The sequence below is a fragment of the Canis lupus genome, chromosome 9 (genome assembly GCF_003254725.2).
Source record: "Canis lupus dingo isolate Sandy chromosome 9, ASM325472v2, whole genome shotgun sequence".
Classification (NCBI taxonomy): domain Eukaryota; kingdom Metazoa; phylum Chordata; class Mammalia; order Carnivora; family Canidae; genus Canis; species Canis lupus.
The window spans coordinates 44,386,919-44,404,179 of record NC_064251.1 but is presented as its reverse complement, the minus strand read 5'-3'; the positions used below and the strand labels follow the sequence as shown (position 1 = coordinate 44,404,179).

Sequence of the window (17,261 nt, the reverse complement as noted above, 5' to 3'; positions counted from 1 at the left end):
AAGAGCAAATTAGTTATATAGCTATACGGTTCACCCTGGTGAACAGAGTCTTTCACTTAGGGCAGAAAAGAGAGCACAGACTCCAGACCTCCCGTCCCATATCAACGAGATCAAGAATAAAGCCAGCAGGGCAATGGCTCCCTTCCAGCCAGGGAGGCTGGGGACAGCATATTGGAACCACAACAGAAGCTGCATTGTCCCCAAGGGCTATGCATACTACCTGGAGGGCTCTGAGGGCCCTGTCTGCATAGAGAACTCCTCCAGACTTTTCCAAGAGCCCCACTTCTCCCCTGGCCAACTGAACATTGGGGAAACGTTGCTTCAGTTCCTCAGCTGAAAAATACTGATGTTCCACCCTGTGTCTAGACAAAGTAGCCTGGATTGTTTTTAATTCTGAATTCTCCTTCATTCCCAGCATCAGTAGCCCAGTCTGCCTGTAAAAAAAGAAAAAGCAAGAAAAGAAAGGCACATGGATGATGGTATGAGTCAGGGCCCTGGGCCATTCTCTCTCATTCTTCAGCAAAGATCCCATCAAGGAGAGAAGGAGGGTCCCAGCCTCATGTTCAAAAAACTGATCAAGGGCAGCGCCCCCTGCAGCCCAGGGTGTGATCCTGGAGACCAGGGATCGAGTCCCGCGTTGGTCTTCCAGCATGGAGCCTGCTTCTCCTTCTGCCTGTATCTCTGCCTCTCTCTCTGTGTGTGTGTGTGTCTCTCATGAATAAATAAATAAAATCTTAAAAAAAAAAAAACACTGATCAAGTCAGGGGCGCCTGGCTGGCTGAGTCAGTAGAGCATGTGACTCTTGATCTCAGGGTCATGAGTTCAAGCCCCACACTGGGTGGGCATAGAGCCTACTTAAAAAGATTTAAAAAAAAAATTAGGGTGCCTGGATGGCTCAGTCGGTTGGGTGTCTAACTGTTGGTTTAGGCCAGGTCATGATCTCATGGGTCCTGATCGAGCCCAACTGGGGCTCCAATGCCCACATGCATTCTCTCTGTCTCAGATAAATAAATAAATCTTAAAAAAAAAAAGGTTAAAAAAAACTGTAAAGTCATCTCAGTACTGTCATCAGGGTCACACTCAGTATTACTAAGCTGGCTGCCAGCCCATTCCTAAGTCTGCCCTTGGCTCTCACTATTGGTTTACTTGTCCCTCTCTCCTCTTGGGATCCATCCCCGCCTTGAGGGCAGTTATCAGAAATCCTCTTATTCCCACATCTAGAAAGTGGTAAGTGTCTCTTCCTCTTCCTCCATCCCCTGACCCCTTCACTATCCTGATCTCCATTCTTTATCCTCTCCCTTCCTACTCTATGGCCCTGCTGTTTCTTTTCCTTTGTTCCTTTTCTTCACATATAATGTTTTGTCCCTTGCTGTGCATCTCTCTGGTTCCTCCTCAGAGGCTGCCCATTTTATGGAAAGGATCCTAAATGGGGAGACCTGGCTCTGGGTCCAGTCCTGGCAGACCCTTTGTGACCTTGCCCTGGTTGCACACCACTCCAGACCCCAGATTCCTCTGTAATGCAAGCCTGCTGGACAATATATTGGTGGTGCCACACCAGGGTGGTATCGCCCCGACCCCGGGGCTTATGGACATGGCATGGGCCATTTTTTTTTTTAGTTGCCACAATGCCTGGGGGTTGCCCCTCTCGTGTTTAGTGGGCAGGGCCCGGGGATGCTGAACCTGCAATGCTCCAGAAGATCCCACCCAAATGCTGAGAGCACCCTCACACAGAAACACCAATAGATGGTTTCTTGGGGTTCCGGCAATTAATTCAGTGATTCTGTGGTTCTATTTCTCCCTATACTTCCCTTTATGCTTCTTACTCTCCAGGGGAGTAAAAGTTGTTTCTCTTTAATACTTTCCGTCTCTCTGTCACAAGACATCAGAGCTCCCTTTTGATGGGAATGGATCTAAACAATGGAAGGGTCACTTTGGCCCTGGGACCATTGCTACAGTCCCTCTCCCTTTCAGCAGCTGCAGTGACCAGCACCAGCCTGGTACATCCCCCAGGTACTGTGTATAAAGCTCGTAATAGCCTATAATGGAGTCTCATGGATATTACATGCTTCCAAATCCCACATTATCTGGTTGGGGGGATTAAAGAGAAGATTGGGAGGGGGTAGGGACACAGCAGGCCCCAGGGCCGGTGTCAGTACACAGAGCTGCGAAGCATGCCCAATCCATTTGCCATGGCCCCCGCCTACCCAGCATTCAGCACTGGTGAGCGAGGATGAGCGCCTCCGCCTCCTCAAAGCTTAGCAGAGGAAGGATGCTGTAGCATCCCCATTAGCCAGCAGGGCCCCTTTCCCGTGGCCCCAAAAAGGGCTTCGTTTGGTTCTCAGGTAATGAAAACTTGCCCAATAGACTTCTTGGTCAAGAGGATAATTAAGAAGTCATGCAAGTATATGTCCTAGAGCCCTCGTTTGCCGATGTGGGCTGGGTACAATTCTGGGAAAGACCTGGCTTACCTCTCACCTCAGCGGTTATAATGTCAGACCCCTGGCTCAGCAATTGCAAAGCAGCATTTTCCAACCCCTGCCTGCTGTATCCCAACCGCAGTGTCCCATACACCCTGAGATTTAGCTACTTCCTTTCCACCCTTTCTCCCTTCCTTCCTTGAAGTAAGAACTCTTCTTACAGGAATGTACTGTATGGGGAAAACAAAACCCATGCCAAGACAACAGGCAAATCTGTCAAATTATGAAATGCTGAGTGATATTCTAATTCCCAAGCCATCCCGTGGTGGATGAAGCGGGAGCTCCCATCCCTAGGAGCAATCAGTGAGCTGATTCTGCCGGTGAATGTAATTGTGCCAATTGTAATCATTTTGCTCCAGCTCTCTGCCCCTGTGGCATTTATTTCTTAGCCCAGATATTGATCTAACAGTGGGAAATTTTCCATCTGAATTTGTGATGGTGGACCCTCCCCTCGTCCGAAGATGCGTTTGGGAAATTCTCATTTTCCGTGGATCACAGCTGAGCTATTTGGCCTGAGGGAAACCGTGCACTGCTGGAGAAATGCCTCCGATTGGAGAGAGATTTTTGACCATTATGAGCAAATCGGAAATAAATGTAAAACACTGCCTGCAAATGCAAAGGTCTGTCATTATGGGAGATAGGTGAGAGGCTCCTGTGGGAAATGCTTACAGAATTGGAAATCAGTCAGTCAAAACCGGGATCAGAAAATGGGCCTTTTCCACCCAGGATGAAGATAGATGACTTCCATGGGCAGATTGAAAATCATTTAAGTGCTTATTTTCTTAATGGCTTTTCCTAGATCCCAATAAACAGACCACTCGTTCTGCATCAATTTCTCACCCCTGTGCTCTGGGCCTCCCTCTGCTCTTTTCCTGCTCAGACCCTAGTGACAAAGTTTGGAGAGGAGAGGAATGAGAAGAGACAAGGCCATCGCAAGGGAGAAAAAAAAAATGTCCAGGAAATGCCGGCTCAGGGCTGGCCTAGAAAGAAAGCATCTTAAAGTGAGGCTGGATTGTCAGGGGACCCTGGAAAGTGTGGCTCCCAGCTCCCAGCTCCCAGCTCCCAGCATACGACCAGCTGAGTGCAGAGCATGGGGTAGGAACTGTGACTTCCCCCCAACCCGAGTTGGCTCCAGCACCAGGAAGAGGTAATCGAAGAATCCTCCTGAGGGCCTTGTTGACTCCTCTAGCCAACTAAAGCCTCAGACCTGATGTAAGGAGCTGGTGATCAGGGCCTTCCATCTGTTACTAAAGCAGGACAGGAGGCCACCGGCCCGATGGAGCAGGGAGGAACTGGGAGGGACAGATAGCCCTCCTTGGTCAGCCACCTGCCAGCCCGGGCTCCCTCTTCCCCTTCCCAGGGTGAAAAGTGCCAGTGGAGCACCTTGGGGAAGGGACTCAGCCATGGCCGCTGTCTTTGTTGGTTTTGGAGGAGCTCTTGGCTTTCATCTTCCGCTCAGTGGGCCGAGGTGGAATTGGTTAACAAAGACTGCTCCAGGGAGGGGATGTGGCTGACAAGCCAGACACTTCACAGAGACACAGGAAGCAGCAGCTGCAGAGGGGGCCACCAGGTTCTGCCAGCAGCTGTACTGCCTACGGCTGTGATCTTGTCTGATATTGTCAGCTAAGCAGGGGCAGCCTGGGTCAGGAGCTAGATATTAGGACTCAAAGGGAGAAGGGGGGACAAGCAAGAGGTGAGCCACAGAGCTGGGATTTGCTGGTGGTATCAGCATCCCAGCTGTATGCATCACAAAAGATTCAGACCTTGTGATCTGACACGTGTCATTGTCTGTACCCAGAATGTATGCAAATATCCGGAGCCCACCCATGTTTAGTATGCCACTGTCACAGGAAGAAGCGGAACAGGAGGAAAAGAATTGGACAACCACCTTCACTACCAACTCCTGAAGATGTTTGTTTGGTTGTTGTTTTTTTGTTGTTTTTTTATCACCATCGAATAGCATTAAGTACATACATTCGGATCTATCAGTTACATGATGATGTTGCGCTGGTTCTCCCAGAAGAACCTAGGAGAACCCAGAAGAACCTAGGAGAACCACAAAGATGATAACGCATGTAGAAAATCAGAATTAAGAGCCAAAGCAAAAAGAATGGCAATGGGAAGTATCTATTCTGTATCCCTAAGTAAAAGAATCAAATAGTGTGCTCGAGTGAATCAGATTAGCCACAAGAAAGAACTGGGTAATGATTATGATAATAATAATAATAATTAATAATAATAATAATGGCAACACCTAGCACTCTGTAGAACTTGAAAGGCTTTCCAAAGCACATTCACTCCACTATTCATTTTTCATAAGTGGGGATTAAAGCATCGGAATGGTCTTTTATTTTTTAAAATTTATTTTCTTTATTTTTAAAATTATTTATTTATTCATGAGAGACACAGATTGAGAGAGAGAGGCAGAGACATAGGCAGAAGGAGAAGAGAAGCAGGCTCCATGCAGGGAGCCTGTCGTGGTACTCGATCCCGGGTCTCCAGGATCACATCCTGGGCTGAAGGCGGCGCTAAACCGCTGAGCCACCCAGGCTGCCCTTGGAATTGTCTTTTAAGAGGGACTATGATATCTTCCTGTCTTTAAATATATATTAGCAGTCTTTCGACCCGAGATGATTTAGGCATGAATTTGTTTGGACAGAGGGGATGGACAAGGTCACCACTCTGTGGTATCTTCTAAGCCGGGGGCCAGCAAACTATGACCCAAGAATCAGATCAGATCTACCACCTATTTTTGTCTGTCATACAAGCCAAGATGATTTTTACATTTTTAAATAGTTGATAAAGAACAAAAGAATATTTCAGGACATGAAAAGTGCATGAAATGTCAGCATCCATGAATAAAGTTTTATTGGCATACAGCCACGCTCATTTATTTACATATCATCTGTGGCTGCTTTCACACTACAATGGCAGAGTTGAGTAATTGGCAGAGTTGAATAGTTACAACAGAGACCATATGGCCTGCAAAGTCGAAAATACTATGTGGCCAATTCTGGAAAAAGTTCACCAAGCCCTATTCTAGACTAAAAGTGTAGTGATCTCGCAATCTGCACTAATAGGTTAAGAGCCTGACTACTCAGCAACCCTCTCATAAGGTTGTGGGGTGGATTCAATGCATTAGCATATATTGGGTACTTTTAAAGCAGCCTAAGTTTCTTATCATGAGCACTAAATAACATGATGATGGTGATGATGGTGATGATGATGGACTTGTCAGGTACCACCACTCCAAACCCTTCACATACTCATCCTCACAACAGACCCCTGAAATTGCCCTACTTTATAGGTAAGAAAACTGAGTCTCCCAGAGGTTAAACAGCTTGCTCCAGACCACACAGCTAAATGTGTCAGAGCTGACATGTAGAGCCAGGCCTGCCTGGTCCCAAGGCCTTTCCAAATTCCTATCCTCCTGCCATGAGGACTGTGAGATTATGAGAATCTCCTATCCAAGGGTTCCTTTCCCTTGCTCCAGCAGCCATTCTCCTTGATGTCCATGGCTGCTACCTCCCACCTGTCTCCTCTTGCCCTTCTTCTTCCCTATGCAACAGAGATAGGATACAGCTGACCCAAATGGGTAGAAGGAACTGCCACTTATCCAAAGATGCTATGTACTATACCAAGTATTTCATGAGAGTCTTATTTAAGGGGCACCTAGGGTGGCTCAGTCAGTTAAGCATCTGACTCTTGATTTCAGCTCAGGTCAGGGCCATGAGATTGAATCCCACATCAGGCTCCACACTGGGCATGGAGTCTGTTTAAGATTCTCTGTCTTTCTGTCCCTCTTCCTCTCTTTAAAAAAAAAAAAAAGTGGGATCCCTGGGTGGCGCAGCGGTTTGGCGCCTGCCTTTGGCCCAGGGCGCGATCCTGGAGACCCGGGATCGGATCCCACATCAGGCTCCCGGTGCATGGAGCCTGCTTCTCCCTCTGCCTGTGTCTCTGCCTCTCTCTCTCTCTCTCTGTGACTATCATAAATAAATAAAAAAAATAAAAATTTATAAAAAAAAAAAAAAAAGTCTCCTTTAATCCCCCACAAAGCCCTGTGAGGAAAAAATGAGACACAGAGAGGTACAAAAACTTTTCCAGTGTTATACAGCCAGTAAGAGGTAGACACAAAGTCAAGTTCAAGCCTGTCTCAGAATCATGTCCTTTCTGAAAGATTCCAGACACTCTCCTAACATCTCTTAGTTACCTCCTTATCTGCTGGGAAGAAGTGTGCCCTCCAAGGCCTCAGCACTTCTCTTAGTACCAGATACTCAGCAGTATTCACAGATGGCTGACAGAGAAGGGTCCCTTTGCCAGGCCACCCCTCAGCAAGACATGCTCCTTTATTTGGGTGCTGTGTGCATTAGCTACCTCTGGAATAAATCTGTAATTAGCTGTCCTAGCTGTATTTGCATAATGGATTTCACTTTGTTCTTAAGTTAATGGTGTTTTTGCAACAGAACAGTAACCTCTTGGTTCTCGGCCATTAAAATAACTGCCACCCTGTAGGATAGAGTCGTGGTTTTGTAGAGTTCAGTTAAGAGCCACAGAGAAGGTGGGAAGGGACGTGTGGTGGGTGATTAAAGTTCTCTATGCACCATGGCTTGTCTGCCTTCTTCCCCATGACTGTTTGAAAGGTCAATGGAGGTGAGGGGGTACAGAGGAGCTTTAAAGGTTAGAGAGCCATGGGGACAGCAGAGATCCCCAGTGAGCAATAAGGCCTACAGAGGAGACCTATAGAAAGAGGAATTCAGAGAGAATGAATGGATTTATAGGGGTGGCTCCTGGGAGAGAGGACCCAGTGTGAAAAGTTTTGATATTAGTATGAATATAAAGAACCAGCTCTGGGTATCAGCTCCGTGTCTTTTCAGCAGTCTTCACAATATACCCTCTGCTGGCCTTGGACATGTGCTCTGAACCCAGTCCTAGAACTCAGAGTGTGACAGGAGCCAGCTGACCTATGGGGCAATCCTAACAGGGAGCAGAATGCTCCTATGTGTCTGGCACTTCCCTAGGCCCTGTGTCCCTCCACAGCATTTCACATGTTCACTGCACTGTACCCTCACATACTCAAAGCACCTCCAGGCACTGGGCCCCACATTTCAAGGAATTCCCCCATCCACCAACCTGTGTAATTGAGTTTCAGCCTCGTGCTCCAGCTGGGCCCATATCTGGTAGCACTCATCCATCATCTGGGTATAAAAATCTTCAAGGTATGCCCTTCGGATTATCCGGCTCTGCCCATGCGAGCTTCCTCGGGAGTGTGGTAGAAAAAACTGGAAACAGAAAACAAGAGAGACAACTGAAGCTGTTACCCCTTGTGCTGTCTCTTCCACCCCTTAGGAAATTGCTCAGCATGTGTTGTCAATCAGGAGCATTTCCTCTTCAAATATTTTCATAGTTCTCCCTTTATGGTCAAGTTACTGATTTGGCTACCAGCATAGAAGTTCTTTAGGAGTACTAACTCTGCTTCCTGGGATGCCTGGATGGCTCAGTGGGTTAGCACCTGCCTTAGGCCCAGGGTGTGATCCTGGGGTCCTGGGATCGAGTCCCACATCAGGCTCCCTGCATGGAGCCTGCTTCTCCTTCTCCCTTTGTTTCTGCCTCTCTCTCTCTGTGTGTCTCTCATGAATAAATAAAGAAAATCTTAAAAAAAAAAAAACTCTGCTTCCTGTTTGGTAACATTACCTCACACCCCAAAGTCCCTTTGTTAGTTAGTCTTTGGTCATCTTGCTGCAAGCCCAGCCCACTTAACTCATAGTCTCATAGAGAAGCATAATTAGAAAGCACCTTTGAGATCATTCCCATCTAGCCCCCTTCATTTTTTTTCAAATTTTTATTTAAATTCAAGTTCAAGTCACTAGTTAGCATATAGTGTAACATTAGTTTCAGGAGAACTTAGTGAGTCATCACATACAATACCCAGTGCTCATCACAAGTGCCCTCAATCCCCATCCCCCATTTAGCCCATCTCCCACTCACCTCCCTCCATCAACTCTGTTTGATCTCTATCTTTAAGAGTCTCTTAGGGTTTGACTCCATCTTTTTAGCCCTTTCCCATATATTCTTCTGTTTTGTTTCTTAAATTCCACATATGAGTGAAATTACATGGTATTTATCTTTCACTGACTGATTTATCACACTTAGCAAGGCATCCCCATTATTGTCAATGGCAAGATTTCATTTTTAATGGCTGAGTAATATTCCATTGTATATATACACCACATCTTCTCTACCCCCTTTTTTTTTTTAAGATTTTATTTACTTATTTGACAGAGAGAGAGAGAGAGAGAGCAAGAGAGCACAAGCAGGGGGAGCTGCAGGCAGAGGGAGAGGGAGAAGCAGGCTTCCCACTGAGCAGGGAGCCCAATGTGGGGCTTGATCCCAGGACCCTGGGATTATGACCTAGCCAAAAACAGACACTTAACCAACTAAGCCACTGAGGCATCCCCTTCTTTATCCATTCATCAGTCAATGGACACTTGGGCTCTTTCCATAGTTTGGCTACTGTTGATAATGCTGCTATAAACACCAGAATGCATGTATCTTTTCAAATCTGTATTTTTGTATCCTTTGGGTAAAAAAGGCTCACCCCAAAGTGTGCTGGCTCTGGAAACTTCTCTCTGGAAGAGGAGAGAAGGACAGTCCCTAAAGTCAGGAGTGTGGAGGAGACACAGTACCTGCTCCAGCAGGATGACCTTCTTCCTGTGTTTGGCCAGGTGGTATGCCGTGAAGCAGCCCTGGATGCCTGCCCCGATCACAATGGCATCACAGAGAACTTTCTGAGCAGCCATGATGCCCACTCAGCCTTACAGCCACAAAGCTCACACACAAAAGAGAAACCAAACAAAAGTAGCCTCTGGGCTGAAGGGGGAGGAGTAGGGCAAAGTCCAGCCTGGCCAACACTCCCACAATCCCCTGAGCTGTGTCCTTCCCTCCACTCCTCCCTCCCAGCAAAGCCTGGCATAGTGCCCAGCCCCCACTTCCCCTGTAGAGCAGAACAGGGTAGTCTGATTCCTGAAGTTTAGCCCAGCTCAGCTGCCAGCCTCACCCTTGTATCCCTCTAGCTTTCTATTCTTGGCTCAATTATTGTCATGCAAATGGCTCCTTCCTATGCCACCTTCCTGTCTCATTATGATCTTTGTCTCGGGACTTCGGCCTTGGAATTTCAATGCCTCCTAGACCAAGCTGGGCACCAGGAATGCTGCCTCCCCCTGCTGGCTTCTCTCCCTGCAGCCTGATTTCTTTTGGAGATTCTAAGGGCCAAGCTAAGAACTTGGCACTCCGCCCAGGGTAAGGCTCACCTCCCTGGTGGATGGTGAGGTCAGGGGGTAGATGCAGGGAACAATCCGGAGGGCAATTTTGTGAGTATGAAATTATTCTCAGCGTGTTGCTTTCATTTTTTTACAAAGGAGAAGAAATTATCCGGAATAACTGGGAAGGACAGAGTGAGAAGAGGAGCCTTCTCCTGAGGCACAGAGTGGGGACCAGGCACCAACCCCGGGCACACAGGGTCCCCAATGTGAGCAAGCCCTCTGTGCCAGGCAGTGTGCTAAAAAATACCACTACATGCATTCAGGACAGAGCTAGGATTTGTAGGACCTGGTTCTTGTACCATTTTGGGGTCATGATCCCAGAGTCCCAGGATCGAGCCCCTGAATTAGGCTCCCTGCTCAGTAAGGAGTCTGCTACTCCCTCTGCCCTTCTCCCTGCTCGTGCTCATGCTCTCTCTCTCTCTCTCTCTCTCTCTCAAATAAATAAATAAATAAATAAAATCTTTAAAAAAGAAAAAGAAAAATTATGAATACAAAATTAGGTGCTAGGACTAGGAAGAGACTGTCCAATTAAGGAGCACTGTGGATGAAGTTTTGTTAGCTTCATGGTACATCTGCCTCTGTACACATCACCTCATTTAATCCCTGCAGCCCTAGGAGAACATATATTTATCTCCACTTTGGGCACATTAAAGATGGCCCCAAATTCTTTGTCACTCCTCCCGTCACAGGCTCTGTGACTACATGACCAATAGACTATGGCAAAGTGGGCAGCCCCGGTGGCGCAGCGGTTTAGCACCGCCTGCAGCCCAGGGCGTGATCCTCGCTGCATGGAGCCTGCTTCTCCCTCTGCCTGTGACTCTGCCTCTCTCTCTCTCTCTCTCTCTGCATCTCTATGAATGAATAAATAAAATCTTAAAAAAAAAAAAAAAGACTACGGAAAAGTGACACTGGGACACTTTCTGGCCCCCGCCTTAAGACACTGAGAGCTTCTTCTTGTCCTGGAGCACTTGATCTGAGTCACCATGTTAGAGGTCCAACCACTCTGTGGGAAAGACCATGTGGGGAGGCCCTGAGACTGCATGGAGAGCCAGACATAAGAGTGAAGCCACCTTGGACCTCCAGCCCAGCCCAGCCACCAGCTCTATACCACTGAGTGACCCAGCTAATGCCACACAGAGCAGAATCACCCAGCCAAGCCTCATCTGAATTCCTGATCGACGAAATCATGAGATAGAATAAAACCAGTTGTTACTTTAACCATGAAGTTTTGGGCTAACTTTTTATGCAGCCAAAACTGAAATGCCTCTTTACAGCCAAAGACATTAAAGCTTACAAAGCCACACACCTAGTAAGCATAGGCACTGAGATATGAACCTAGGGTCATCTGCTCCAATCCTGTTCCCTTAACCACTGTGCCATGCTGGTGATCCGTCCGAACTCATACTGATGATTCTGATTTAAATAGTTTGCTGTTTCTTTCATGGCCATACTGTGTGGGGAAAAAAATACTGGATCAGAAAATCCATATGATCCCATTGCGGCTGCCCAGCCTCAGTGAAGTGACCCCCCACCCCCGCCACCCCCAGCAAAGGAGGGCAACTAGTTGTCCTCTTGGCCCAGACCCTCTTTTACTAGGAAAATGGGGGTCCAGAGAAGGGGTACCTATGACTGGCTTTTTTTTCTTCTAGAAAAAAAATCACTCTAGAATCCAGAAGTCATTTCAACTCCACCTCACCCCTATCCCACATGAATGGGGTAGCATCTGCCTCACAACTGGACAGTCCCCTTAAAAAATGGTAGACATGATGGGAAAAGTGTACTATTTAAGTATGCAAAGGCTTGATAGAAATAGGTAAGGTCAGCCCCCAGGTTTGTCTTGGTAAGATGTCAGAGAAGATGAACAGTTTATACACAAGGGAAACAGGTAATAAATCCTCACATGGAAGTGCGCCCAGCCTCACTAGCAATGAAAGAAATGGGAATGAAATAACCTCAAGGTACGATTATGTGCCTATTAAATGAGCAAAAATAAATAAAAATTATAAAATTGGGTGTTGTCAGTGCTGTGGGGAAGGAGAGAGAACGAAGGGGCGACTCAGATGGTCTGGGCCTTCTGGAGAGTACTGGGCAGCGTGCAGGCACAGTAGAATGGTGAACCTTCTGATCTAGAAATCTGACTTGGGGAACTATACCCCCAGGAAATATCCAAGGGAAGAAAAAGACATTTGTATGAAGACATTCATAGCCATGCTTTTACAATCTAGAGAACTGGAAACAACCCAGCCACAGGGAATCGCTGAGCAAATTCTGGCACGTTGACACAACGGAATACTATGTAGCAATTCAAAATGACAAGCTGAGGTCTGTGGGCTACATAAAAATGTGTATATATATGAAATCATCCTGAGAAAAAGAACAGAACACAAATAGACACACTCAGATCACAACCATGAGTTATGTGTGTGTGTGTGTGATCAAAGATCTAAAGAGAATTTGGCACAGTAATTGAGCTTAATGCTCATTAGTTTCCATACTCTCTCAAAACCCTGCTTTCATTCACAATTTGTAACAGGGGAAGGAGGAATTCCCTGGGGAAGCAGATTCCTCAGATCTCCGCTGGTCACCGGTTCCAGGGCCGGGGGAAGTTCTTTCTTTGTTCTAACCTCCGTGCTTCCTGCTGTCCCCCCACCCGCCCCTCCTGGGCCATTTCTTATTGTTCGTTCTCCAGGGAAGCTACAAAGCGGCTCTACATCCCCCTCTCCTTTGTTTAATATAATATCCCTCCAGAAATAAGACGACACTTCCATTTCCCCATCCCTACTTCACAAGCTTGCCCTGGATTCCTAGACTCAAGCATTCTGCTTCTTGTTAAGAATTTCAAACAGCTCCTCCGAAAGCAGACACTGGCCTCGGCCCAACCTTGAAATGAAAAGGAAATAGACTTCTGAAGGCTTCCCCTCTCTCTCAGGGTTGCCCGTCCTTGTGGCTGTCCTGACAGGGGCAGGCAGAGAGAAGCGATCCCCTCAAATTCCATTTTAACACCCATTTTGGATCGGAAGACTATTAAAGAAAAAGCCAGCAGCCCTACACCGCGCTGCTGTGTGTCAGCAATTGCAGCTCGTGTCCTGGGGCCGAGCCGCCAAGGATGTGAGGCTGAACTGCTCATCTGATGGCTTGATTGACACTTCGCAGACGGGGGCGGGCGAGCCCAGCCAGGGAAGCAGCAAGCTGTACGGCTCGAAATAATGAGGACTCGAATCGGGAGAGGGCGTGGAATAAATAAAAGAGACCTCAGAGTCGAAAGGCGAGGGGGAATCTTCTGTTCCCAGGGAGCTGGAGCCTGGGGCAAGGAGGCAGGCTGGCAGACCAGGAAGTGGCCCCTCCAGACCCATCCTGCCAGCTGCCGGGGCCTTTGGGTCCCTGATGTGTAGAAGATGCCAGAGTGAGAAAACCGAGAGCTGCACAGCTGGATCTGAACGTGGTCTCCACACACACTGTCCACCCGGTGCATGTCTCCGGTTTCACCCTCCCACCGCCCACCCCTCCAGCCGGGCCCCTTCCGCTGCCTTTGCCCCAGGTCATCCATCTGCCTTCACTCACCTCGATTCCCGCAGTAACCTCATAAGGGGGCTCCCGGCCCCTCCGTGCCCACTCTGTACCTATCCTTCCACGCCTCTGCCGGAGTCCTCTCTCTAAAACGGTGAATGGAACAGGTCACCCCCTACTGAAAACTCTGTAACAGTCGCCCATTTCCTATTACAATGAAAACCACAGCGCCTTAGCCTGGCACGGGAGGCAGTTTGCTTCTGACCTCCACTGGCTCTTGCAGCTCTGCAGCCGGTCCCTTCTCACCGCTTTCTTTAGGCCCTGGCAAGGCTGAGCGGAGAGAGGTCCTGACGTCGCTGCGATGATTCCAAACTCCCCAACACCCCCAAGCCAACTTGGATATCCTCTGTCCTGTGCTCCCTTCTCACGCCCTCTGCATCTCAGGGACAAAAATGAACAGAGGGTAATGCAGTAGTTCGCGTGTCTGCCTCCCTCGACCCCCAGCTCCTTAAGGGGAAGGAGTCTAGAGCGTGGCGAAAAGGATGTCTCCCTCCCACCCTGTCCTCAGCCACTTTGCTCTCCTCACATGCACTACTGTTACCATTTTCATTTGTCTCCTTTCAGAGATGTTCTATGAGGCTACAAAAATATTTAAACTGCCTAGTCTTTGTTTTAAGTCTCAGAAGTAGCACACTGCACAGCACTTTGCTGTTTCCGTTTCTTATCTCGTGGCTCCCGCATGAGTCCTATGGAGCTGGCCCGTTCTTCCTGAGGGCTGTGTAGTTTTCCTTGCATGGCGAAGGCATTTGGGACAGAGAAGGCACCCAGACATGTTTGCTGAATGTATGCTGGGTTTCTCTGGCTGCCAGAGGCATCCTCACTCACAGAGTTCTCTAGCCATCCGGTGTTGGGAGTTCGGGGGTTCTTATCCAGGCCAGCCTGGCAAGGTTTATTAAAGGCTGGCAGTGTCCTCTGTGAGCTGCTGAGGACGGTGCCTGGAGGTAGTGGGGATAGAACACCCAGAGAACCTGGCTTCTGCTTCCTGCTGTGTCTTTGTGTTTGCATTTGTTAAGTGGCAGATATTACCGCAACCCTGCTCCCTCAAGATATAAGAGTTCCATTCCTAGGCAGTCTCCAGGTGAGGGAAGAAAATAAGGAAAGTCCTGGGAATTGGGGCTGAAACCTCTGAGAAAAAAAATAAATCACCATGTAGCTTGGGAAGGGAGCATCCACCTCAGACCTCACTAGGACAGAAGAAAATTTGGTAAAAATGAGGAAAGAGACATTTTCATTGTCTTAAGGGAAAACTTCCTTGAAGATGAACACTAGAATCCCCTTCTTCTTCTTCTCTTTCTCCCTCTCCTCCTCCCCCTTCTTCTTCTTCTTGACTTAAGAGTTTTATTTTCCAGGAAGCCTGAGTGGCTCAGTGGTTGAGCATCTGCCTTTGGCTCGGGGCATGGTCCTGGAGTTCCTGGATTGAGTCCCATGTCAGGCTCCCTGCATGGAGCCTGCTTCTCCCTCTGCCTGTGTCTCTGCCTTTCTCTCTGTATCTCTTATGAATAAATGAATACAATCTTAAAAAAAAAAATCCTTTACTGAGGAGCTCCTGAAGGGTTGCCCTGGCCAGGGAATCCAGAACCTTCAGTCTCTCAGACACAACAGGTGGAGTTACAAGCTTATAGCTGGGAACTTCCTTACAGAGTTTGTCGTATGTCACTTTGTCAAACGAGATGAGGTTATTGAGCCTGTCCTGAACTATTCCTTTAGACCATTTCTCCTCTCTGGCCTTGCCCCCAGATTTGTTCACTGAGTCTTTGTCTTTTTTTTTGGTGGACTTTTCAGAATTTTTCTTCTTGTCATCCCTGGGCAACATTGCAAAGCTCAGAGAGTAGCAGCCACACCTGCCTTAGCCTCGCTAAGATGTCAGACAAAAATCAAACACTGGAATCTCAGTCTTGTCTTAAGTCTTTCTATCCCAGCTCTGCACAAATCTGTGTGCACATCTGCACACCCATCTAACTGTGGTGCTCAAGGATATACTCAGGTGTTCATTAAGTAGGTCTCTTTACACCTATGTGTATCTGAGCAGGTCTATTTCCACCACTAGGCTTTTGGAGAGGTCCCATTAAAGCTCAGCAGACATTGGAGAAAATAGCAAATCAAACAGTGATGAGAATAGGTATCCCAATTCTGCCGCTTGGAGGTGAGGGTGTGTTTGGGACCGAAATAATATATTATCCCCCTTTGTAGGAGAGACTCTTCCATGGCTTTCCCATACTTCATAGCCTGGCTATCAGGACACTCTGCAATCAAGATTTGCAGCAAGGAGTGAGTACCAGGGGCAGGAAAAGTCAAGTGGTTTTCACATGGATCAGGCTGGCTTAACAGGTGACAATATCAACCAAACTTTAGTAGCATGCAGGAAGACCAACTCCAGGGATTTGGTGCTCTGGTATTCCCCAGTTTTCAAGGAGATATGGTCTTCCATTCTCCTACCTCTGCAGCCTGACTGCTGATGTTGCTGCTTGTTAGGGAACATAGGTGGACATGGGAGCTCAGGTCCTCCTGACGTAATGCTACCAAACATAGGGTCATGGAGGCAGAGAATAGAGGGAAGCCTGAAGGAAAGCAGAATTTGGGATAGCAACTCCTAAGTCATCTTCAATCTCCATCTTCTAATTGTTGCCTCCTGGCTGACTCCCAAAGCCAGTCTGGCCCATCTCCTGAGTCATAATACCTGTAAGACTCATCTCCCTTACTCTGATTTCTCTCTGATTCTTATTCTTCTGTTCTTTTTTCTCTTTCTTCCTTGGGCCTCCTTCCTTTCCTTGAGGCCAAGAAAGAAAGAGAGATCTGAGGGAGGGTATTCGCAGAGAAGTGGTAGGATACCAGGGCCTGGCTGGGGGAGAGGGCTTGAGGCAATGGAAGAGGGAGGGGAGCCTAAGGGAGCAGAGAATCTCAGGCACCAAAGCTACAAAGCTCTGCTGCTTAGTGCTCTTTCTACTAATTGAGTATTTTACATAACATTTAAGTCCACTGGGGCTGGAAAGACAACCCTCCCTCCTGTATCCCTCCCTCCTCTCTCATTTGGCTGCTGGTTTAGACAGGACATTCATGCTTAAGATTTATTGGCTTCTTGAATCTGTAGACTAGTATCTTCCATCAGTCCTGGAAAGCTCTCAACCATTTCTCTTCTCAAATATTTGCTTCTGCCCTATTTGTTCTTTTCTGTTTTTCTGGGATTCTAATTAAACATATATTAAAGCTCTAAGCCACTGTATCTACTATCTTCTCCATCCTTCTCCTCTTTTGGTCTCTCCATGTTTCATACTGGGTAATTTCCCACTATTATCTTCCACTTTGCCAATTCTCTGTTCTACTGCATCTCAGCTGCTTTTATTTACTTTTTTTTAATTTTTTAAAATTTATTTACGATAGTCACAGAGAGAGAGAGAGAGAGGCAGAGACATAGGCAGAGGGAGAAGCAAGCTCCATCCACCGGGAGCCCGACGTGGGATTCGATCTCGGGTCTCCAGGATCGCGCCCTGAGCCAAAGGCAGGTGCTAAACCGCTGCGCCACCCAGGGATCCCTCAGCTGCTTTTAAATTAATGAGTTGAATTTAAATTGCAAGGGATCCCTGGGTGGCTCAACCGTTTAGCGCCTGCCTTTGGCCCAGGGCACGATCCTGGAGTCCTGGGATCGAGTCCCACATCGGGCTCCCTGTGTGGAGCCTGCTTCTCCCTCTGCCTGTGTCTCTGCCTCTCTCTCTCTTTCTATGTCTATCATGAATAAATAAATAAAATATTTTAAAAAATAATTTTAATTGCAATTACTATTATATTTTTTAATTTTCAGAATTTGCATTTGGGTTTTTTTTTTTAAGATTTTATTTATTTATTCATGAGAGACACAGAGAGAGAGACAGAGACATAGGCAGAGGGAGAAGCAGGATCCCCA

The 17,261-nt window shown here is 47.4% G+C and overlaps 1 protein-coding gene across 7 annotated transcripts in view; it reads right to left on the bottom strand.

The window, feature by feature from the left end:
- The window catches only part of PIPOX (pipecolic acid and sarcosine oxidase), a 96,402-nt gene that overhangs the window by 2,586 nt on the left and 76,555 nt on the right, over window positions 1-17,261 (bottom strand). For 3 of the 7 annotated variants that reach the window (XM_049114837.1, XM_025476349.3, XM_049114838.1), the window contains exons 1-3: window positions 9,161-9,356; window positions 7,608-7,756; window positions 221-434 (exon numbers count right to left, since the gene is read on the bottom strand). In XM_049114837.1, the coding sequence (XP_048970794.1) occupies window positions 221-434; window positions 7,608-7,756; window positions 9,161-9,274 (477 nt within the window). In that variant the 5' untranslated portion in view covers window positions 9,275-9,356. Of the gene's footprint in view, window positions 1-220; window positions 435-7,607; window positions 7,757-9,160; window positions 9,359-17,261 lie in introns of those variants that run through there. The other 4 variants (XM_049114840.1, XM_049114841.1, XM_049114839.1 and 1 more) reach the window with 2 other exon arrangements.